The sequence below is a fragment of the Eucalyptus grandis genome, chromosome 4 (genome assembly GCF_016545825.1).
Source record: "Eucalyptus grandis isolate ANBG69807.140 chromosome 4, ASM1654582v1, whole genome shotgun sequence".
Classification (NCBI taxonomy): Eukaryota; Viridiplantae; Streptophyta; class Magnoliopsida; order Myrtales; family Myrtaceae; genus Eucalyptus; species Eucalyptus grandis.
In genome coordinates this window covers 35,524,125-35,549,249 of record NC_052615.1, presented here as the reverse complement: position 1 = coordinate 35,549,249, position 25,125 = coordinate 35,524,125, and the positions used below count along the sequence as shown (strand labels likewise).

At 40.0% G+C, this 25,125-nt stretch overlaps 3 protein-coding genes and 1 non-coding gene across 4 annotated transcripts; all 4 read right to left on the bottom strand.

Moving 5' to 3' along the window:
- Positions 1–20,021: 20,021 nt before the first annotated feature.
- On the bottom strand, positions 20,022–21,579 carry LOC104443218. Its single transcript, XM_039311065.1, has one exon. It carries the CDS (start codon positions 21,544–21,546, stop codon positions 20,137–20,139), a length of 1,410 nt encoding a protein of 469 aa, XP_039166999.1. The 5' UTR covers positions 21,547–21,579; the 3' UTR covers positions 20,022–20,136.
- Positions 21,580–22,865: 1,286 nt separating this feature from the next.
- On the bottom strand, positions 22,866–24,106 carry LOC108959117 (RING-H2 finger protein ATL67). Its single transcript, XM_018872382.2, is given in 4 exon segments — positions 22,866–23,166; positions 23,169–23,424; positions 23,427–23,458; positions 23,461–24,106. Coding segments are annotated over 4 exon segments (969 nt in total). The 5' UTR covers positions 24,068–24,106; the 3' UTR covers positions 22,866–23,092.
- On the bottom strand, positions 24,102–24,725 carry LOC104443217 (late embryogenesis abundant protein At1g64065-like). Its single transcript, XM_010056554.2, has one exon. The coding sequence runs from the start codon at positions 24,723–24,725 to the stop codon at positions 24,102–24,104; it is 624 nt and encodes a 207-aa protein (XP_010054856.2).
- A 241-nt stretch (positions 24,726–24,966) lies between these two features.
- Positions 24,967–25,039, bottom strand: TRNAA-AGC. Its single transcript has one exon. It is a non-coding gene; the product is annotated as a tRNA-Ala (tRNA).
- Positions 25,040–25,125: the final 86 nt, after the last annotated feature.

The window sequence follows — 25,125 nt, the reverse complement described above, 5'->3', positions numbered from 1 at the left end:
TTAGATTTACACTACAAGAATATGGGTCAAATGGATTAAATGGGTCAAATATGGGTCGACCCATACCCGAACCCGACCCATACCCGACCCAACCCATCCATTTGCCACCCCTACATCTGAATAAGTCACCAAGAAAGAAAAGAAGCTTCGAACCGAACTTATGAAAATTGTTTTCCTTGAGATCAAAACTTATGACCTTTTTAACTTTAGGCTCGAATTCGTGTTGATTCTCAACCCAACTTCCATTTGTTATGCTTAAAATATATATCTTAAGATTGTCGCAACCTACCATTTTTATCTAGAGGGGAAAAGATATATGTGTTTAAAGGTATTACCTAAAGGTCGGCCTACAACCTTCGATTAAAAGTGGGCTCTCCCAAGTCCACACCTCATGCAACATTGGAACATTCAATTTTGAGTTCTTAATAACTTAACATTTGTAGGAATCGTCACTAGGGTTGACTAGAAACAAATTGAGATGCGAAAGAGTCGCCTCAATTCCTACGAAACCAAAATTTCGTGGATTAAGGACTTGATTACATTAGTTGTCTAATTGATGCCCTTTTAATACCTAAACTTGATTGTTTGTTGCTAAAGTGACCAGGCAATTTTTTTTTTTTATCAATTATGAGCTCTAAGATCCTTGTCCACTAAGTGTCCAGGCAATGAGTGTTTGTTATGGTCTAACCATGCTAAATGTGAAAATTAAGCATCAATGTGTTGAAAAAGCACAATCAAGTGAAATCGAAATATAAATGCGCAACTGCAACCATAACAAAGGATTATTCAATCAAAGGATTTTTCACATTTTTTAATGCTAAATTAGTTCTAAACTAGAATTAACACTCAAAATCTAATGAAACTAGTTCAAATCTAATTTCTAAACTTAAAAAAAAAAAAAAATCCGAATTTTTTATATTTTTTACTTTTTAAAATTTTTTATATCTTCGAAATTTCATATTTTTAATTTTTAATAAAAATTTATTTAGAAAATTTGGACTCGGCCCGGTCCGAACATGGGCTAAACTTGGACTCTCTGGCTGGGCCAGGGACGTAAAATGGGCTCGTGTCAAGTCCACGAGTAAGCTAAACCCAATTTGTTAATTTACAACCCAACCCAAACAAAACTGAGCCCACATTCATGTAACCTAAATGAAGCCCAACTTACTAAACTAAAACACAGGCCCTATAACTAAAACTGAGCCTATTCTGAACGCCCATGACAAGCCCACTTATTGTTAAAAATGAAGACAACGCTCAGCCCACTTCCAATTAAGAAAATCTCATCCCAGATCTCTCTTCTTCTATTTATTTTATTTTTTTTAAATCAAGGTATCCCATTTTTGGTTCTATTTTCTATTTCCTTCTCGAATTCTTCCTCCCATTGGCCAGAAACCAGTGCACTAAGCCCAGAACGACAAAGCTCCAGCAATACTATTATACGCCTCATCAGAAAAACTCGTTGTCGGACCTCCAACCCCGGCTGTTTCCGACCACCCGACGGGCATTTGCCGACGTCCATCTCCATCATCAACCGTTCGAGACTTACGCTGGCACCCACACCTTGGACACAGAGGACAGGGCTAAAACACAAAGCAAAGGCAGCTAAAATTGAAGAGATTCGGACTCGGTAGAAATAAAATCTAACTGAAAATCTACTCAGTAATCAACAATAAGCCTATACCTCGCAACACATGTTCACGTACCCCTTTTGACAACTCGATGTCAGAAATTAATTCTAACGTCTTTGGTTTAGGCATTTCTTCAAGCACATGCTGAGCACGGACCGAGAGGAAATATCGAACATTTTTCGAACTTGAACTCATATCTAAGACCCAACGGAAACCATCGAGACAAGTCAAAACAACCACATCAGCTCACCCAAACTTAGCACGCCTATGGACTCCAAAAAGTAAAGAAAAAAAAAAGGAAGAAGAACGAGTGGGTTTTATGCTTCGGCCAAAACAGGGCGAGACAACAAAAGGTACGCGGAGCGAGCGTTTAAACGCGGGTCCCTTCCCGGCTCGAGGACGGCTGCGCTCGACGCAAATCGAGCCACGGCCGACCGCCTCGACGCCTCTGGAGCCGAGATCCTCGGGTATGGGGGCTCGGAACCAAGGAAAGGGACTAACCGGAATTACGGACCCCGGGGAGTGGTGGCCTTGGGAACGCCGGTCAGAGGTTGTGAGGATGCGACGGGGGCGCGTAGTTGTATCGATGGGGGCGAGTCGGAGCGCCGCTATCCGATTTCCCTCTTCCTCACATCGGCTATCATTCTCTGCCTCTCTGTTTTCTCGCTCCCTCCTTGGCCTTCACCGCGCTCCTTCTCTCGCTTTTAAGGGCCAACGGCAAGTGCAGATGGCTTCTGCCACCGCCCGCTTGCCTGTCGGCCTGATCCCCGACCCAAAAATCGCGCTCCCGACTCCTTGCTCTGTCTCTGCATCCTGGCTCTGTCTCGTACGAGCCAAATTTTGCAGCAAGCAAGAGAGGCGTGAGGTAAAAGAGATACAAGGGCCGGGCCAGGGAAAGAAAGAGGGAAAGGAAAGGGCCTGGTCGGCCCGGACAGAAATAAAGGAAGAAGGGCCGGGTCGGCCCGACCCGTTTCGCTTTCTTTTTGTAATGATAATTACTTCTTTTTTTTAAAAAAATTAATTAATTTAATTATTTTTGTTAATTTTAAAAAATTATGAATTATATTATTATTAATGAAAATGCTCCTAATATCTGTATGATATAATTTTCTACACAATTAAGCCATAAATGAATAGTCAAAATTTGGCGTCAACAAAGATGCGTTATGATCGATAAAAATATATGCAAAGTATCACATCATAATTCGATACAAGTTAAGATTGACTGATACTCGAGCACTAACAGTAATTTTGAAATGCATTCATATTTTAAATCATGCATGCGAACACGTTTGTCATAGGCAATGCATGTAAAGAGGCAAAGCAATCATTTACGAAGCTTTACATCTTTATCTTCAGGATGATTTCACAAATGATCCATGGACTTTCACTTCATTTTTTTCTTAGTTTAGTTGATTTTTGGTTTATAATAATTAACTGTTCTTATTTTAATTTAAAAATCTGTCACATCAAAAATATTAGTAGCCACATCAATAAAAAGACAAGTTTATCTCCAAAGTAACTTCTCTTTTTAAAGTGACATTATGAATACTATCTACATTAAAATATTATATCTATAACTTATGTAATCAAATAATTTTAAATTGTATTTGCGGAAGAATGCACTATATATTAGTTTGTTTGTATAATAAATAAGTGACTGCGCTGATAATTATAGGCAAATTTTAACTAATTATTGAATAAACCTTCAAATAAAAAGCTCTCCCTCCAATTCACGAGAGTGCTTAGCATCCTTCGGTCTCCAATCAATGTGGGTGGGGGCAAAAAGGCATCGCAGACGGAGATCGAAGGCCACTGCCACCATTGATCAACTCAAGAGGGTTCTCTTCTCTTCTCCTCGCACAAAATTGAGTAAATCCAACTAGGGGTGAGCATAGTCATCCAACACTTGATCCATGGGACCAACACCAACACGCACACAATTAGTCCCCTATTTTTTGGACCAAGAACCAACCCCGTTAATACAATTCCAAAATCAATCGAAACCAACCAATTTTTATTTTTTTTTCATTTTTTGTATTCCTTAAAAGGACAAATATACTCTTTCAAATTACATATCAATTAACAGTACAACATTTAGTAATAAACTATGAACATCGGTACTTATCAAATATAAATCTAAGAAAAGATTACAATAGAAAACTAAATCTGTGATTGTTGAGTTGTGTTCGTGAGGTAGGCTAAGAGAGGCAAGCGATCGCAGCAATTGAGCATTACTTGTGAGGCTAGCAACAAGTGAAAGAGCGACGCAAGCAAAGAGGCTTTCTATTTTATTTGTTTTTTTTTTTATCGAGTTAGGAATGGATTTCTATTTTTAATTCACATGGCAAAATCACATAAGAAAAAAAAAAAAGAGAGACGGAGGTGGTAGGATTAGATAAAAATATAAAATATATCATATAACATATATAATGTAATATATATATATATAAGATTTGTCTGGGTTGGTCCAATGCTAAAGTCCCAGGTTCAAGGACTAACCCGCACAATGCACAGTCCAGAGTCCTAGGATCAAGGACCGATCTAGTTTCCCTAGGAATCGCACTGGGACTAACCAGATTGGGCCGATCGAGGTCAATCGATGCTCACGCCTAGATCCGGGAAGCAACCGAAGGAAGTGAAATAGAAAAATACATTTTAGTGGGAGATCGAGGAGTGATTAAAAGTGAGGACCTCTCAACCGTTTTAGGGCCTTTTTTTAAGCCCCATGGAAGGGATTTCTATCGGCACGAAACATCATGATTTATAACGTAAGTAAACTCATAACATTTTTCTTTAAAAGTAATATTTAGTTCTTGATAATAAAAATCTCAATTTTATTAAATATTAGTTTAAAAATTAACAAAAACAATGATTAGGTGCTTAAAATATAGTTTAGTAAAATTTGATCACGTGATTTCTAAATTATTATAATTTTGTGCAATAATACTCGTGTTGAGAATTTACTTTCATATCAAAATATTATCGGTATTTATTTCGAAACTGAATCACTCATAAGAGAAAGCTTACTTTCAAGGTGGTTTTATTTTCATGCCATACGACTTAATCAGTCTACCACAACCGGATCCTTACATACTTATAAAATTTGAGCCTCCCGAGAAGCGTGATTTGTGCAGTTTTTCTTTTTCCATCGTTAAACGCTAACGTAATACGTGGATGTGATGGTTTTTCATGTTAAGAAATTAAATCGGGTCAAGTAAAAAAATTATTAATCAGAAATCAACTTAATAAAGAAAAATGTAAAATAAAACTCTTCAGAGAGAGAGAGGAGGAAAAGGAAGCACATTGATTTGAGCTACTTTGAATATAACTCCACGAGCTCTCTCAAAGCAAAATCCTATATCGGAGCCCAAAATCCTCACTTGTCGCATCCTAACAAGGTGCTTTTAATTATCGCTTTTATTTGCAATTTAAGAAGTTTTTTTCCTCTTTTCTAAAATCTGGATCAAATAAACACAACTTTTGTTTCAATAAATATATACTCAGAAACTTAACAATTAACGCAAAAGATTAAATGTGTTGGTAAATATTGTAGGAAAATATTTTATGGACACGCATAAATAGAGAGAGAGAGAGAGTTTATTGAAGAGAGTGATTTATAAATATAAGTATCAAGTTAGATTGCAATTGCGATCCCAACCAACAAACAATTCGTCCATTACTTTTCACTTCCAACGCACAAGTGAAGCCATCGTTTCTTTTCTTTTCCTCTATCAAAATCACCACCAACCACCACGAGTATGGTGCCCAAACAATTTTTCATCACTGTTGCCCTAAGGCGGCGAGTGTCCCATGGATTAAATTGTGATTGGGTATGTAAGATCTGGCTAGTGGACCCAGGGGGAACGGTCAAAGAAGAGAAGAGAGACCGAGAGCTTTGGGGAGAGAGGAAGAAAGAAAAGAAAGAAAGAAAAAGAAAAGAAGGGTAGAAAGAAAAGAAAAGTGGACTTCCAGCTTTGAGAGAGAGAAAGAGCATGGGCAAAAGAAGGGGGAAAGAAGAGAGAAAAGAAAAGAAGAGAATGGAAAAAGAAAAAGGAGGAAAGGAAAAATTTTGCCACACTCGTGATCCATATGACTTGCCAAGCCAACTCAATTATGTAATGCAACGCTTTGTAATTGTTGCGCCCTCATTCGTTCAATCGGAGTAGTTTCAGATATAGGGCTTAAAATTCGAAATTATTGGAGATTTGTGCGACGAAGTTCAATTTTTGAGTCATTGAGTTGCATATTTTTATAGGAGGTGTTGTGAAGTTGTAGAATTTTACGAGTCTTGATTTAGGCTTACAGTTTAACTAGAACAAAATTTCAAAGTTCGTTGAGCGCATTGGTCGGGTTCCAAACAGAAATTTTTGGGCCTAAATTTCAGCCGTTTGTGTGAGTTTTTGGGGTGGGTGAGTTGGGTTTGTTATAGTACATTTAAATGACTTTCTATGGACTATATGCTTGTTAGAAACAAACATATGTAGAGGAAATTATGGCCTGAACAAGTTTAGAGCGCAAGCTACGCATATGGGACAACAATAGATTTTTGCTATGGACAAGCGTTGGTTGGAACGTAGATGTCGCTTTTTATCGATGAATAGGCATAATGTAATCGAGTCGTTCATAAGAATTTCATTTCACTCACTCTTTTTGATATTATTTTTCAGTTATTTGTTTGGAATTCAAACATGTGGGCTCAAGTAACTATAGCAGGTTGGTTTTGACTTTTCAAGTGAGTGATACTAATTCTTCTATGAGTTTATAAATTCATGTCTTAAAAGTTATGGAAATTTGATGTATCATAAGTTATTGAAATCATGTTTTGTTGCATAAAATATGGATCGAGCTTTTACCATGATTTAGTATTTGTGAATGACTGACTTACCAAATGTTTTTAGAAAGTTATTGCGAAAGGTTATATGTATATATATATGTTGATTTGTGAATGTGGTTTATGAAACGTGTTGTAAAAAGGTATATGAAATTTATTCTGTATTAAGAAACGAGTTCTGAAATGATTTGAGATTTACTTTATGAAAAGTATTAATGGTGAATGAGTCAGGTTATAGAAAGATTATATGTTTTGATTTGTATAAACCTATATTTTGGTTTAGCTTTGTAAATTGTGGAGATTATTGTGGATTAGTAGTGATGCTTAATATCGCTTTATGCCTAGTGAGAGACTTGTGGGTATGCGTATACTAGTTTAGGATATTCTTATGAGTCAAGCCACCGGTTAATAATAAATGAAGACCTAACCAATGGAGAAATCTTGGTCGCCTTATCACCAGATGTTATGTTGTGACCATGATTTGATATTAAGTAAAAGATTGGGCAATAGATGGACCATCGACGTTTGGTTTCATATTAGATATTACAATAGAGTAGACCATTGATGCGTGGCATGAGATTAACTAATGGAATGAATTGTTTACATGTGTCTTTATGAGATGACCAATGGGCCCGACTATTGGCGTTTGCTTGTTATTGTCTTGAATATTTATGCTTTGAATATATTATTAAAGTAAAAAATATTGCATTTTGGTCTTGAAGGTTTGTTAAATTTCTAGATTTGGCGAAAATGAATTATGTTCATGTTTTAAAGGTGCATGGTAATTGCTCGATCTGTTTGGAAGAAATGTATGGCTCATTGGGCCATAATAGTTCATTCATTTCTTCTTATCATGTTTTGTAGGTCCCTTAATTAATGGTTGTTAGAGCAAAAAGTCATCGTGGGGAATTTTGGGAGCTGGACTTTGGATGGTTTGAGACTACGTCCTTCGAGTGGAAAGACAGATATGTCATCCCCATCCTTATAGAATTTGAGGTGTGACATTTGTGGTATCAAAGCTTAGGATTGTGATCTATTTAGGTGTAGATTTTATGGGACATGGTGAGGTTGTGTTAATTTATAGTGTGTTAGTATCCTGCTAGATACTAGGATATGTGTCTCTTTTGGAGTGCAAGTGACCGTCAATCCCAATTCAAAGACAGTTGAGTTATTGCCTTTGATATCAAGAAAGCATGTTGTGTTTTTCAAAGTGCGATTTCGACAAGGAGATAATATAAGCATAATGATCCAAGTTGTGATTTACAGGGAGTAAAGGAAGAGCTCCTAGCCTATCACTTAAATTGAATTAGTTGAAGCTTTTTAACTGGTGATTGATCGGCATCCTCCAATGAAGAAATTAAGTAGAAGTGGCACTGCCGATTTAGAGAATGATGGAGAATGCACATCCGTTCAATTTAGAAAGGTGACAATGTCCTGATGTCGAATCTAAGACTACATTGGTAGGGCTTTAACCACTTCACTCAAGAAGCATATTATCATACCAGTTGGGCTAAAGCTACAAATTTTGTGCACATCATCAATTCACCCTGTAGCACTTTTGAACCCAACTGGGTGCTGAAAAAAACTTGTCTAAAGAAGCTGAATTGATGAGGCTCAAAAGCTGTTCGATGGAATGTTCAACGGAGATGAGTATGTTTGGAATACAATGGTCGCCACCAATACCAATTCAAGGAAGATGATGGTGGTTCTTTTGATTGTAACAATGATAGAGTTGAAATCTTTGATACCTTGGATAGCAGTTATATCTTATATGAAATTGCTGGAGTTGGAAGATCCGACTGATGAGCAACACTACAAGAGAGCGATTTGCAGGCTCATTTCTCTAGCGCTTCTTGAGATGGGACTTCGAGATCAGTGAATCTTCTGTTAAGAAAGAGAAAGACTTGATCCATGGGGTAAAGCGTGAAAAAAAGAGTACAGCAACTTCCTACTGTCTTGGTTTTGGAGAAGGGAGAGTCGCTCCAAACAAGTTAAAATATATTATTTCAGGAGATGGAGATATATATTTATTTGAGAGCCAACATGGGTCTGCATATGATGCTCTTCCTAAATATTATGTTACCTCTTTTGATGTAATGGAAATTGAAAGCATATATAGGATAATTCTTGCAATCGACAGTTGTGTGGTTTGGAGTTCTTTGCTATTTCACCCATGCTGGATGCCACAAAAAGAAAATTTCTGATGGAACTGAGGAAGGAATAAAATCTCTTGCAGAAGGAAAGGATCTATGTGCTATTTTCATTATTGTTGGTCAACTACTCTGTAGTGGCATCGGGAACATTTGAGTACTCATTTGACAAATTTTTTTTTTTTTTCAATTTGGTAGATTCATTTTCTGGGGCATATAAAGTCCATGATGTTAAATGCGGAGACAAGATGATTATTTATGGAATTATGTCAAGTTGATGGACTTCTTTGTCTCCTTGAGGATTTCCTAGTTCATGGAAAGATTATTTTCTTTAATGGTGTACCTTCTAAATCTTCTATCTCAACAGAAAGAATAGTGGAAATGAATTTGAACAATGTTGATGATCTAGTTTCATCAGGAATTTCATCAAGGGATCTATTTGTGGCTAGCAGTATTGTTTTATTTTTGCATCAATATGTGTGGTGGATGGTAAGATTGGTTTTTCATGTGAAGCTTCCTACAAGATTTATCATAAAAATTGATCTAATCCTTTATTGGTCCTTAGCATTCTTCACGTGTTGCTTATTTTTGCGGAAGTGAAAGCCTTACATCAAGCAGATATAGTTTACCAATGATTGTCTTGAAGTCGGTGGTTATGCTTCTTGAGGAATCAAATTTGTTGTTGGGTTCTCGATATTCCTTGTTGGTGGGTGGTGGGGCAAAGTGCCTCCATCCACCAAGTGGCCATTCAATATCGGAGCAACTTCTGTGGATGGTGTCATATTACAATTATTAGAGAGGCTTTTAAATTCCTCTTTGACAGTCAGAAGCCGCACGGTTTAGCTTGAGCGGCTGCTTAGAGCGTGTGCTGTGTCAGGTTTTCCACAAAGAGAAGCATCTTTGAGGTAGATTATCTCTTTGCGATGGTTTTGGAAAGGAGTAAACATGCGCTTGGATAGAGCAATGGAGTGTTTTAAGGAAATAAGAAAGTAAAGAATTGAATTCGACATGTATAGTTTACTTAGTATATTGGCAACTTGTACAGTAGTTTCAACTAATGCTTCTGGGGCAAAGGTGCATTGTTGCATTATCAGGAAAGGATATGGAGTTAGTACGTTTGTTCAGAGTTTGCTGGTTGACACGTATTCTAAATGTGGACATCTGAATAGTGCTAAGTTGGTGATAGAGGATATGAAGATTAATGATTTTACTTAAATATCTGTTCTAAAGTCTCTTGCTCCTTCGATGGATTTGAACTTGCAAAGTTTGTGCACTGTCTGATCTTAAAGATGAGATTTAAGGCTTATCGACTAGTAAGCAATGCTTTCATCGACACGTATGCTAAATAAAGAGATCAATTGCTAAGGACCAGTATTCGAAGTGCTTGTCTGGACAAGGAAATCATTTCATGGACTTCTCTGGTCACAGGATACGCGCCCAATGGCTTCTTTGAAGAAGCTGCCAAGTGTTCTATGAAATGACAGTCAAGGGGATTTATTTTGATGAAATGGATCTTACTAATATTTTAAGCGCTCCTGTGAAATTGATATCTCTAGAATTTGGGCAACGGGTTAATGGAATATTTATGAAATCAGGTTATGTTTTTTTTTTTTTTTTTTTCAAACATCGATTGGCGATTCTCTCATCTCAATATATGCAAGATGTGGATGCATAGAAGATGCTACACGAGTGTTCAACTCAATGCAAGTACAGGATGTAATCACCTGGACGGCTCTTATTATGGGTTATGCACGTCATTGCAAAGCAAAAGAAATTTGGGCTTTGATGAAATCAAGAGGAATCAATAAAGAGCTTGGTTGTAGTAGATGGGTTGGGATCAATGGCCAAATTCACATCTTTGTATCTGATGAGAGAGGGCATCCAAGAATGTCTGATACTCATTCAAAGATTGACGAAGTAATGCGATTAAGCAAGGGAGCTGGTTATGTTCCAAACATATGTTTTGCACTACATGTTGTTGATGAAGAGGGCAAAGAGCTTGGTCTTGTTATCACAGTGAGGGAATGGTCGCTGCCTTTGGATTGCTAGCTGTGTCCCAAGGAGGACCGATTCAAATTTATAGGAACCTTAGGGTATGTGGTGACTATCTCGTGGCCATGAGATTTATATCATAAGTGTTTAGCTGCCATATAGTTCCAAGGGATTCAGATCGCTTTCATCAATTTAGGGAATAGGTCTATTCATGTGGAGATTATTAGTGAAAGAAACAAATCCTTTAAAGCCTCCCATACAAAGAATGGTACAATTACGCATCGGTGCATCTGAGGGTGTGGTGGAACTAAAAATGCTTGAGGATTTTGAACTTCTATTGTTGAATTTTGAAATTTTCTTCGCGAGTTTAAATTGCTTACTCCATGGTGGCAATTCTACTAAGAAAAGCACATAGGCGGATCAAAGATAAAATAATTAGGAGCATCATTTACACTCCGTGGAGAGAGATGCAATAGATATAAATCCGCACATGGCTTTTATATTCTTAGATGCTGTTGCAATCAATTTTAGTCTATTTTCGGTCATTAAGTTTGGTGATAATCAAATCTATCAAGGAGGCACAAGACATGTTAGAACCGATTGAAATTTATTTACAGTAATAGATGGTGGTCGAAGTGAACAAGGCAAGCAATTGCAAACTTCAAGGGATTTGTGTTTGGCACACAACAACTCTTGATGTGGTCTTTCAACTTCTCAACTCATCTGGGGATACTTTAGGGCGCGCATGATAAAATTTATACTTCTCTATTTTCTCTGTTTTTCTATTTCTTGGAACAGGTTTAAAATAGAATTCCGTTTGGTAACGCAATTTGATTTTTCTATTTCGGAACAAATTTCTATTCCATAAATAAAATAAAAAATTCTTGACCAATTTCTGTTTGAAAATTTTGTCATGCGCAAATTGATCTCTCAATTTCTGTTTCAGAAATTAAGTTAAAAATTTTAGTTTATGATTTCTTCTTCAAATTTATTTATGGAATAGAAATCTGTTTCAGAAATAGAGAAATCAAATTGCGTTACCTAACGGATTTTTGTTCCAAACCTGTTCCGGGGAACAGAGAAACAGAGAAATCGAGAAATAGAAATTTTGTCATGCACACCCTTAGAATTTATAAGGAGTTGAAAGAGTATTTTTGGTAGGATTCGAATGAATAATGATATTGTACATTTTTTTTCTTGACCAATATCTAATTGGTTAATAAGCAAAAATTGAAAATCATAAACCTGCTAGGCAGTTGCAAGCTCTTGAAATATCTAAGTTGGAAGTGGGAGTTTGTAACCATGGATTTTATAATTGGCTTGTTGAGAACACGAAGTAAAAAGAATGGTGTATGTGTGATTATTAATAGATTGACTAAGGCCACCTAGGAACTCAAGAGGGAGGCAGGGCGTAAATACCCCGTTTGTTTGATGGTTGAGATAAATATAAACTTCGATGATGAAATTTTTTTAAGAAGGTTATAATGTAAGATCTAGCTGGTGGGCCCATGGGTGAACGGTCAAAAAAAGAGGAGAGCTTGGGAGAGAGAAAGAAGAGAAAAAGAAAGAAAAGAAAGAAAGAAAAAGAAGAGTGGACTTCAGCTTTGTGAGAGAGAGAGAGAGAACACGGGCAAAAGGAAAGGGGAAAGAAGAGATAAGAAAAGAAGATAAAGGAAAAAGAACAAAAGAAGATAAAGGAAAAAGAACAAAAGAGGAAAGGAAAAATTTTACCGCACTCATGATCCGTATGACTCGCCAAGCTGACTTGATTATGTAACGCAATGCTTGGTAAACGTTTGCACCCCTTGTTCCTTCAATCGAGTAGTTTTAAATTTAAGGCTTGAAATTTGGAATTATTAGAGATTCATGCAGCGAAATCCAATTTTTGAGCCATTAAGTTACATATTTTTATAGAAATGATAATTTTACAGATCTCAATTTGGGCTTACAGTTTGCCTAAAACAAAATTTCGGAATTCGTCGCACAATGGTTGGGTTCCAAACAATAACTTTCAAGCCTGACTTTCAACCATTTTCCGTGAGTTTTTGGGGCGGTTGAGTTGGGATTAGTATAGTACATCGAAATGGCTTTCTATGAATTGTATTTTGTCTGAAATGGACATATACGGAGGAAATTATGGCCCGAATAAATTTAGAGCGTGAGCTGCACATATGAGACAACAGTAGATTTCTGCTATGGGCAAGTATTAGTTGGTGCATGGATGCCATTTTATCGACGAATATGTATAGTATAGTCGAGTCATTCATAAGAATATCGTTTTACTCGTTCTTTTGGTATTTTTGTTTGGTTATTTATTAAGAATTTGAATATGTGGGCTCGCGTAACTATAGTAGGTTGGTCTGGGCTTTCTTAGGCAAGTACTATTTCTTCTATGAGTTTGTAAACTCATGTCTTGAAAGGTATGAAGATTTGATGTATCATAAGTTATTGAATACATGTTTTGTTGCATAAATTCTGGATTGAGCTTTTATTATAATTTGGTATTTGTGAATGGTTTGCCAAATGGTTTTAAAAAGTTATTGGGAAAAGTTATATGTATATATATGTTAATTTGTGAACATGGTTTATGAAATATGTTGTAAAAATGTATATGAAATTTATTCTAGATTAAGTTTTGAAATGATTTGAGAAATGTTTTACGAAAAGTATCTATGGTGAATGAGTTGGGTTGTGGAAAGACTATATGCTTTGATTTGTGAAACTTATATTTTGGTTTGGCTTTGCAGATTGTGGAGATTGTTATGATTTGGTATTTGTGCTCAATATCGCTATGAGTTTAGTGAAAGGCTCGTGGGTTTACGCATACTAGTCTACAATATCTTTGTGGAGTAAGCCATCGGCTAATAATAAGTGAAGATCTAACTAAGAGAGAACCTTGATCGTCTTATCACTAAGCATTGTATCATGATCATAGTTAGATATTAAGCAAAAAAATGATCAATGAATGGACCATAAGCATGTGGTTTTATATGAGATGGATTGATGAGATAGACCATTAATGTGTTGCATAAAATTAACCAATAGAAAGGACCATTAACGTGTGTTTTTATGAGATTGGTAAATAGAATGGACTATTGACGTGTATTTTTATGAGATAACCAATAGGCTAGATTATTGATGTTTGCTTGTTATTATCTTGAATATTTTTTATTTGAACATATTATGTTAAAGTAAGAAATATTGCATTTTGGTCTTGAAGGTTGTTAAATTTCTAGATTTGGCAAAATTGAATTATATTTGTATTTTAATTGTGCATAATGATTACTCGATTCGCTTAGAAGAAATGTATTTCTCACTAAGCAATAGTAGCTCATTCCTTTCTTTTTGTCATATTCTTCAGGTCCCTCATTTAGTAGCCGTTAGCGTGAGAACGTCATTGTGGAGACTTTTGAAAGCTGGACTTTGGGTGTCATCCCCATCCCCATGGGATTCGGGGTGTAATAGGGTATACATTGATTTTCATCTTATTTCTTCTTCTCCCTTCTTCTTGGAAGAAGCCTGTTATTTTTTCTTTACTATACGCATCAGTCCTTCATAAGGAAGAGATTATGGAAGTTGGTATCGATTCGCTATTTAGTGTTTTCAAAGTCCAAGGAATATCATGGATAAGTCACTTGTATGTAATCAAACAACGCCCGTGTGTATTCAAGCAAAATCATGTTGTTGTGCATGTTTGTTCTCTAATTTAATTGTCTAGAACTAATTCTTTTCTCATTAAATATTTTTGATAAAATTACTTTCTCATATTTATCTTTAAGTGGATTTCTTACACGAGATGCAACGTGGAAATTTCAGAAAGTAATATCAAGACTGATGCGTGTACGAAGTGGGGAACATATTTGAGTGAAAATATTAAGCTTGGAATAGATGATGATCACCACCAAAGCGTAAAAAACATGTTACCAATTAAGGATAAAAGATTGGGTTAGATGAAATTCACCACTAGAGTTTAAAGGCCAAGCAACCCCGCCAATGAAAAGGAAATCTCTCTCTCCCTCTAGAATAGGCCCACTGTACATACATGGTAAGTTGGTAACTAAGGATGCGTTTGGTAAAATTTCTACTTTAGTGAGCTCACCGAAACCTCGCCAAGCCGGGGCAAGGCCCGGCGAGGCTTGGCCTCGCCGGGCGACACGAGGCCAACCTCACGCCGGCTAGGAAGGCCGAGCCTCGCCATGGCCGCGCAAGGCTCGGCCTCGCCCGGGCTGGGCGAGGTCCGCCTTGCCTAGATCGGCGAGACCGAGCTCGCCCAACCACCGGTGAGGCTCGACCTTGCCAAGCCACCGCTAAGCGACACCATCCTAGAGGTGGCTCGGCGAGGCCGAGCCTCACGCGGCCACAACGAGCCACGGCAAGGCTCGGGTTGACGAGCCTCACCGTGGCTCGGCCTCTCCAGGCCGTGACGATCTAGCGAGGTCGCCGGGGTCGTCTAGTTGATTGCCGGCACCAGCCATGGCCAAAGCCGGTGACCGGCAAAAGGAAGAAGAAGAAGAAGAAGAAAAGAAAGAGAAAAAAGAGAGAGTATTTCTCGGAAGTATTTCCGGGAATAAGAAATAAGTTTTTTCTACTTTTTGTTTTTGTTCCAAATTTATTTCTCGGAACAAAAGTGTAAACAAACGCATTTGTTCTTTTTTGTTTCTTAAAACAAAAGAACAAAAATTTGTATTCCAAGGAACAGAAACAAATTTAAACAAACAGCCCCTAACTAATTGACTAATATAAATCCTACTCGACACAACTCTAGCATCCACTATCTTTTCTAAAGTTTAAGGTATAGGAAATCACCATTCATCTCAAATGGCGACCAACCCACTCCAAATATCTTAGAAGAGGTTTTTACAACTCCAACTCTACCTTCAATAGCAAGCGCAAGCCCATCCCTTCCCCTTGACGCCTTCCTCGACATCACCACCTTCATCTTCTCTTGTTCCCACCATAGCTCCACCGCATTCATTAACGCCTTGTTTTGCCTCCACGTCCCTTTCCCCGAGCTCTAGCGCTCCATCACCTCCTGTCTCTCCGCCATGGACATCCGGAAGTGCGACATCCTCCCCCTCCTCTCCCATAACTGTCTCCTTTCTTGTCAACTGCCTCACTGTCATGTCCCTCGACGCCATCATCACCACCACCACCAACCCCTTTAACACCATCTCCAAGATTCCCCAACAGATTGACGACTGCAAGACCATCCTCGCCTTCACTACCCCCAGCCCCAGGCTCGCCCCAAGCTCGCCGCGCCGCCTCTAGCCTCTCTCTCTCTCTCTCTCTCTCTCGTCTTCATCAAGGATGCTACATCATCATCATACCAACCTAACAGTAACAATCTATTTACTATGAAAGCAAAGATAATCACAAATCTGCCCGAGATTCTTGCGAGCAGCCAAAGGCGAACAGGAGGTGAATTAGGAAGTGAGTCCATCAGAACGATACAATGACTCTACTCTATCAGTTTAGTACAAAACCGAGATACTTTCCTAAAAATGATTTTTTTATCGGTATTTATTTCGATACCAAGGCTCTATTTATTTCATGTAATATAAATGATCTGAAAAATATTTTCTCAAAAAATGATTGTTAATATCAATTGGAATATTCAGTCAACAAGAAATATTTTTATTACTCGGAACAATTTACGTCTTAATGTTTTTGTGGATGATGACAATATTTTTTCTTCGTTCATTTTTATATGCGACAAAAACGATCATTTTTAAGCTAGTATATTCTAAATTATTCATTTCCCATGAAATATAAATGAAGGATGAGTAACTTGGAAGAGAAAATTACTTCGAGGTGAATTTCTTTCATTTATTTTAACTTAATTAGTTTATCACAACTCAATGCTTACATGCTTATAAAATTGAGCCTTCTAAGATAAGTGACTTGTGGGATTAATTTTTTCATCTTTAAACACTATCGTATTATGTGGATATGATAAAATTTCACGTTAAGAGATTAAATTAAGTAAAGCAAACTTTTATAAATCAAAAAGCAACTTAATAAAGATATATGCAAACTAAAACTCTATAAATAAATAAATAAATAAAAAGGACAAGGTCGATCTTCAGTTCAGTCGTGCCATGATGGTCGGGAGGAAATTTTTCTTGCTAACAAAGTATCCACGAGTTGGCTAGCTGCGAGCATCGGGGAACAAAATGTTAATTGGTCAAACGGAAAGAAAAAATGTCCAATGGGAAATTAATATATCATACGTCCTATTTTTCTCACATTTGATTAAAAATTGCCACCAATCATTTTTTAAATGAAAATAATAAGGAGAGACAAGCAGGAAAAGCAGAAGAGAAAAACGCACGCAACCCAAAAAAGAGGAGAAGATGGGAGGTTACAAGAAGAAGACAGGCAAAAAGAGCTGGGCCAAAGGGAGCTTTGGTTCAAAAAAAAAGGGAGCTTTGTTCCGAATTCCAAGAACCAAAAAGGCATTCAAAGGGATTTGCATTAAACAATTTCACACGTCCCAATGTGGTCATGAATTCAAGATTCTGAGTCAGTTCATCCAGCACGTCAATCAGTGTCGTGTAAAGATGAGGGCGAAGAAGGGGGGGAAGGATCTTCTTCTAAAAACTAGAACCAGGTGAATTTCCTTTCATTTTAGTTTTAAGAACTAGAACCAAAAAGGCATATTTTTCAATTTTTGTCCAAGCATTCCATTTCATGGTCATGAACCGGCTGAAATCTTGAATTTTCAAGAACTTGGTGATGTTTAGAATAGGTATTAAGAAAAAGTGATGGGCTAGCCTCTTGTTGGATTGAGGTCATTTTGCCTTAGGAATTCCTTCACAACTTTGCTCACTCAACTTACAAGAACCTAAGAAACAATAAAAAAAAACTTTAGATTATATTTCACTTGTAAATGGATACAAATGAAGGAGCTGCCTTTATATATAAGTACAAAGCTAACAAAAACGTACATCTCATCTTGATCTGATGGTGGAGATTAATCTCTCTAACTATTATCTACCCTTATTTATCACAAATCATATATAATTATCATATTACCCACCCCAAAAGCATTTGAGAATACTAGAGAAAACTCTAGGACTTTGGGGGATAATTTGAGGGTCACTCAATCACAAATCAATCATGATCCTTCGTTCATAAACCCTCTTGGACATGTCATCTCCTTGGAACATAAAATTCTCCTCTATCTAATCAAGCAATGCCCAGCATAGAAGGCATCAATGTTGTGACCTCCAAAGAATTCCTACATTTATTAATATGTAGGAACTTGATTGCGATCAATGTTACATGTGAGAAATTTACACTATCGATTAATATAACTCTTATGTTTGAGCGATGGGTTAAAAATTTAAGAAATTAATTATTTACTTATGTTCAGAAAGTTTTGCCAAATGTTTGACATGCTCAAAATATTTTTTGGATTTATCAATATTTAAAATGGACATTGGTTTTCTAATTTACGTACCAATTCCCTTAATTAGTAATTCAACCAAAAAGCTACTTTGGAAAGTTGTTCTTTTGGCTTTCTCTCCCATCAACAAATGAAACTTTGAACTTTATTTTTCTAACTTTCCTCCATCAGTAAAGTGATAAATTGAACTTAGTCTTGTTGATATCATGCCTATTTCACCTTTATTAACTTTTAGTTCATTAATGTAAGGAGTGACTCACTTCTTTACTTGGTCAAAGAATATGAATTCCTTGTAAATTTCTCACCTCTTAGTTTATGGGAATGTGGCACATACGTAAGCTACCCACCTAGAGGCCACATGAAGAAATTCTATTGGAACATTTACCCTATATATTTTTTGATTTGATGATTTCACCCTATGAGCATTAAATTATCTAACCATGGTTCACCCATTTCCTCTTTCATTCTCTGTTATGACAGTGTATAAAATTGAAGAGAGAGAATTCCCTAGATGAGGTCCCACTCCACTATTTCACCAAACACTCTCAACCTACCTTTTAACTTTCAATTTCAATTCCAAGAGTAAAGGGAAAAGGCCCCACATTTGTATTTCATTAAAGTCTCGAGTTCCTTTCTGGGTTTGGCACAAATGGTCCCTAGAGTTTTTATTTACATTTTTCTTTGTTAAGTTGATTTTTGGTTTACAACAACTAACTTATTTTAATTTAAAAATCTGTCATACTAAAAATATTATTAGTCACATAAAAAGAAGAAAGTTAATCTCCAAAGTAACTTTCCTTTTTCAAAGCGGCATTATGAATACTGCTATATAGAAATATTAAATTTATAACTTATGTAATCAAATATTCTTAAATTGTATTTGTGGAAGAATGCACCATATATTAATTCGTGTGTATAATAAATAAGTGATTGCGCCGACAATTAAGGCCTTTTACTAACTATTGAATAGACCTTGAAAGAAATTTTAAAAACTATCGAGAATCAAATTTTCTTTTTAGATATAATGGCTTTACTTATATCATAAATCGGAATGTTCATCCGAGGCCTGAAGGCCCTCAACAGTTGGTAACCGTGCCTGATCGCTCCTCCATCTCCCCCCCAAAAACGTATTTTCGATTTTGCTTCTCCTTTGCTTTCAGTTTGGATCTGCCATCACCACCGTATAATCTGGCCCTAGGGAAACGTCTCTCGAGCTGATCTGCGTAACCGCTTCGATCACCATCTTTTTGCACATTTCCCATTGATCGGAGCCGAACAATGCCGAGCCTGCCCGACTGGTGGTGGAGACAAGTTGCGGCGGTGGCGGGGAGAAGGGAAGTGACGACAGTGATTGAGGGCAAAAGGGACGCAATCTGACTGGTGGTGGTGTTCACTCATTGTGGTCAGCCACCATTTCTTTGAAGGTCGCGTAGGCAAGTGGCTTTGTATGTAATATGGGATCTTTCTATAATTATGTTTTTATTCGTACTTTTACTGTAATTAGTCACTCCTATAAATACATATCATACAACTCTAATTGAAGTTGAACCACTATAAACACTTTGTCATTATTTTATTTTTCCTAACTCTATATATCAACATGATATCAAAGCTAAGAAGGAGACCGTCAGATTAGTGTGGGTGAAGGCATGGTTGAATCGTTGTTGACATTGTAGCGTGGCATGCCCGGCTCCATTACTATATAATAAGACAGACGAAGCCTAGATCATAATGCTGGAAAATAAGGAAAATGCCCTATTGCACATTGAAGCACGGTGTTTTTTCGAAAAATATTTCTCAGGAAATAAACGGTTCAAAAAACAAAATCTTGGCAAGGAGTTACAATTTTATTGATTGTTGGATGAGTATTCTAATTCCAGTCAGTCACTATCGAGCCGGCTCAAGACTCAAGAGCTTCACCCCCCAAGAGAACTCCACACTCTCTCGCTAAACCAACTTTTTGATCAGCTAATTGCTTCATTATGTGGAAGAACAAAAGTTTTCCCTGAAGTGCAAAGGCCTATCTATAATCAACATTGCAAAATCAAACACATCGGCACTTACAAAACAAAGCGATCAATGCGAACATACATGAATCGGGGAACAGTCTGGAAAACGCCTTCATCGGAAGGGTCTCGGTGGCTTTTCGAGCACAGCGGAGAAGAAAACCTCCTTGTTATCTTTGTCCAACTTTGGTATCACAACCCATTTATGCCTCTTATACCTCAGCATCTTGAAGGATTCCAAGTAGTCATCCAGATCTTCCTTCATGCAGAAGAAGCTATCTACCCACAGAAGGCCGCCAGGCCTCAACACTCGATCCCAATCATACAGCACAAAGTCTAGAAGAATAAAGTCTATCCACCCGTCCAAGAACCTCGTCGTGTGGATCAGATCGAGGGTATTGTCGAAGAACGGCAGCCGCTGATTTACAGTCAAGTAAAGAGGCACGAAACCACGCAGAGCGATCATCTCGTTGAAAGGTGCGCCAAGATTTATTGTCGCTGTGATGATAGTTATATTGAACTCCCTCATCCTAGCTGCAAAAGTCCCAGTCCCAACACTGAAATCCAATCCAATTCTGATCTCTCCAGGCTTGATAGCAAGCACTTCAGGTATGACGAAATCCGTTGTGAGATTTTTATTCGGATCGATATAGATGGGTTTAATCCATCTGGGCATTTCATGACTGGTGAGATTGAAGCAGTCCGCGCATTTGAAGAATCCTTTGCCAGTAGAATTTCTTGCCAAGCATGTGAAGTTCTTGCACCGGTACCCGCCCCAACGAACATTGCGGTCGTCTGGAAGCTTCCATATGGACTCATTGATGGGAAATGGCTTGTGGTATAGCTGTGGTGCCCTCGAGAAGCACCTCCTCCTGGGGAGCGGGTCACACCCATGAACCATGAGCCTCTGAGCTAGTTTCCAATCGTCGTTGCAGATCTCGCCGACATCATAGTCCATGTACTCCTCCAAATCCTTCTTCATGGCAAAGCAAGCATGGCCTATGCTCGTGAAAGTCCCATTTGCTCCCATGAAGTTCTGTTTCTTCAACCTGTTGGGCTTAATCTTCACGTACTTGCGTATCTCTTCGATGAGGAAGTAATCGACTGGCTCATCGGATCGCTCCTTTGGCTTTGCCAGAGGATGGACAATCCTGATTTCACCAGTCCCCTGATCTGACGGTAATGAGGCTTCCATAGACTCAATGAGCCCGAGGATATCCACAAGAAAGCGGCTGTATCGCGACGCGAACTCTGACACTGATGTGTTGGCGGACGTATACCCTACTGTGCTAATTTCATCCTGGATTTTGTTAATAACCGTGTCGATGGTCGCTCTAACCTCAGTCCCAGCTCTGTCTTGGTTGATGTTATTGCAAAAGGTATCGGGAATATGAAGAGATCTAAGAGAGTAGAAGTTGAACAAAGTGGCGACGTAGATGAGAACGCCGAAGCCGCCCAATACAAAGAAAAACTTAGGGATAGCCCTCCAGGTCCCTAACTTCACAAGAACATTCGGCTTCCGCATTTCTCACCTCTTGTGCTTGAAACAACCGCCTTCTGAACCGACGATCTAGCTAGAGCTAATCATCTTACGCTGCGGACGATGACAATGCTTCACTTTTTCCGAATACTAAAGTATTGCTAAACGGCCCCGAGAAGAGAAAGTACCTGAATCTTGAACATGGAAGCTCTGGCCAGGAGAAGAGAGGGGTAGATCTTGGAGTCAACGCCCGTATGGTCACAGAGAGACGAAGCTGAAAGCTAGAGAAGCCGGAGGAATTTGAATACTCTCCAATTGGAGTCCGAGATTTTCTGCTTCCTAGATTCATTTTTTAATCTGCAGAGCCATTATGATAAGGTTTATCAGGGCCTCCGAGATTCAGCGATCAGAGACCTGGAGAAGTTCGAGATCAGCGAGTCAATGCCCCCAATAGTTTAGAACCTCGGGTTCTCGAATCCATCCACTTCTAGTCCCACCAGCGTGCATAATTTATTACGGCCTTTAATAAAAATAAAGGGTGCGCATACGTCAATCTGGTCACTTTTGACTGCAGTTGCGGGATTCCAGGGCCGGCATAGAAGCATCGAAAGCACAAAATCAGGCTCGGGCGACAGAACAGGACCTTGGAAACGAGGAAGCATCTGCACTATGCAAGTTTTCTTTTTTCCTTTTCCACCGTGATCTGGACGGTGAACCGGGAAGTGGGCAAGTTAGATCCGAGCAGACGAGCTGATCTAGGCAACTTTAATTAGTCGGCCAATCAAATCTTAAGCACTGTCGGATCAGGATGAGTTGTTCCTTAACTGCGTGTAGGGGTCGAGCGTCCTAAGCAAGGTCTAGTAGTCGCCAACAGCAATTCAAATCCCACTAGCTGGAAGGTGGAGAGTGCGTTTGAAGCGAATTCCATCTCGCAATTCAGGGCCACAAGTCGTCGGATTAGAAAATGCGAATGCGAGCATTTGGGATGGAGCCAAAAGTGGTCGGTCAACTATAGACGTGTTGGACGACTTTTGACTTTTTTTTTTCTTCCGTCTTCTGTACAGTACAGATGCAAACTGGGAAAGTTCCCAGCTTCCGAATCGAATCAAACCCTTTAACAATTGGTTTCTCATGAATATACAAATCTTGCGCGATCCCAAATTTCTGGGTCGCCAGAGATGGTGGCGGCGACCGAATTGCGCGAACTGCGAAGACCGTTGACTGAAACAGCTTGGTCCGATCAAGGCGAGCTCCGAATTTACCCAGAAATGGAAGAAGCCGTCACCTTCTCAGCTTAATTCCAAGCCCAGCGGATGAAAAATTCGAAAATTCAATCTAACAGTGAAGTGCTACCAGCGAAAACATGTCAAAATTTCCAGCTTTTCTATCCCTTCTTGACTCTAAAGAACTATCATCAATCGAAATGGCAAACCCAGTGAAACAAGAGAACGAAGAAGCAACCCTCCAAACCAATCCCTCCACCTCGTTTGTTGTAGAATTTACACTCCCACCAAGAACACTCGCAGAAAAACCAAAACCCACCATCCAAATCAACCCAAGAAAAAAAAAGGAAGGAGGAAGAAAGGAATAATCATCGACGTCGACGGCGGTCCTCGCCGTACTGAGAGAGCGGCACGACTTCGGAGAGGGGCGTGGAGAGCGGGGTGGGGAGGGGGAGTTCCGGCAGACGGGGCACGACCCGTTGAGCTTCAACCAGGCGTCGAGGCAGAGCAGGTGGAAGAAGTGGCGGCACTCGGGCATCATCCTCAACATCTCGGCATCCTTGTACTCGCACAAGCAGATCGAGCACGTCGTGCTGCCCCCGACGCCGCCGGCCTCCCTAGAGAAAGCGAACTTGGGGTACGAATTGATGACGCTCGGGTCGAGCCCCACCGCCGCGCCCTGCTCCGCCTCGCTCCCTCGTTGTCGTCCTCGGCCACGAAGATGATGCGGGGAGGATGATGCCGTCGGAGCCCGCGCCGCCGGGCGGGGCCGGGCCGCCGCCGCCGGAGGCGCGGCGTAGCTGCTGCTGCTGCTGCAGCTGGCGGCGGAGGCGGCGGCGGCGGGAGGAGCGGCAGCAGATGTAGGAGGCGAGGAGTGCGGCGGAGAGGAGGACGAGGAAGCCGAGGGCGATGGCGATGGCGTACCCGAGACCGAGGTTGGTGACGTAGCCGGCGGCGGAGGCGTGGGAGGGGGCGGCGGCGGTGGCGGCGGCGGCGGCGGCGGGGATAGGGCGGAGGACATGGAGGGGGTGGAGGGGGAGAGAGGGGGATCCATAAGAGGAGAAGGATACGGGAGGAGTTAGGAGAGAAGAAGGAGGAGGGGGTAGGGTGGGTGATGCAGCTGCTGGCGCATTTAATAGTTTTAGGTTTGGGAACAGAGAGCATTTATTTCTTGGCGATGTCGAATTGAATTGCGGACGACGAAGGCGATGACGACGATGATGATGGTGATGAAGTGGCCGCTCGCGAGGCTTTTGGGCTCTTCTAGGCCGCGAACCATCGTGGGCTTTTCCGCAAGGGCACGGTCGAAGGGCCCTCGAGTCCACAACAGTCCCGAGGATCATCCATGGCGTCGGCGGCGGCGTCGGCGGCGAGGCTCTAGCGACAGCTCAAGTTCCGAACTGCCCGCGTCGTCAAGCTGAGGCTCGCCGTGCAGTTCAGGCTCCCGGACCTCCGCCTCTTGAGCACGCCCAGCAAGCTCACCTCCCCGGACACGTAGGCGTAAGCCCCTATCTCCACGGCATCCGAGGTGGAGTTAGCGCCGTCGCCACTCGTGGCGTCGATCGGCCCCGCTTCGATCGCCACCGCCTCCCTTCTCGAGCTCCGCTTCTTCACGCCGGTTCCCCGGTCCGCCACCTCGTTCTCCCCAATTCGGGCTCCCAGAAATGTCAAGACCGCGACGCTGTCCTTGATCTCGAACGTGCCCCAGTTCTGGTTCCTCACCCTGATTTCTTCCCTGAGGGTCAGGTTGACGGAAGCCGCAAAGGATAAGCTTATGTTGGTTATGGCTATTGAGTCGAGCTTGAGCTCGGGGTCTCGGAAGCGGAATGCAGTGAGGGCAAGCACGCCAATTACAACCACTGCGAATAAGATGGACGCAATCGAGATACCGAGCCACTTGATTCTCCGCCGCCTCGGGAGCGACTTGGGCGATAAGCTCGGCATGGCGGCCCTTTCCTCATCGATCCTAGAGGGATGAGATCGATCGCTCTGCTCGGCCATAGCCTTCTAGGGGACGGAGGGCGTAAAGACTTCGATGGGTAAATGCTTTTGTAAAAATTGGAGAAAGAGTTGGTAAAGTGGGGAGGAGGAGGAGCTGACGCATTTTGAAAAAATCTTTCGGTTTTTGGAGTAGAAGTACGTACAGAGCATTCTCAGGGAAAAAAAAATACGAGTACCCACAAGATATACCGTAATTATAAGAGCTTAGGTGTTAAAAAAGACAAGACGAGTAAGAGAGGAGTGGAGATGCGGGGTATCGATCCCCGTACCTCTCGCATGCTAAGCGAGCGCTCTACCATCTGAGCTACATCCCCTTGATGATGCAAAGCCTAAACATAAAATTATTAAAATAAAATATGTGGTGCCAAGGCCCAATCCCCAAAGACCCAGCCTAATGGGC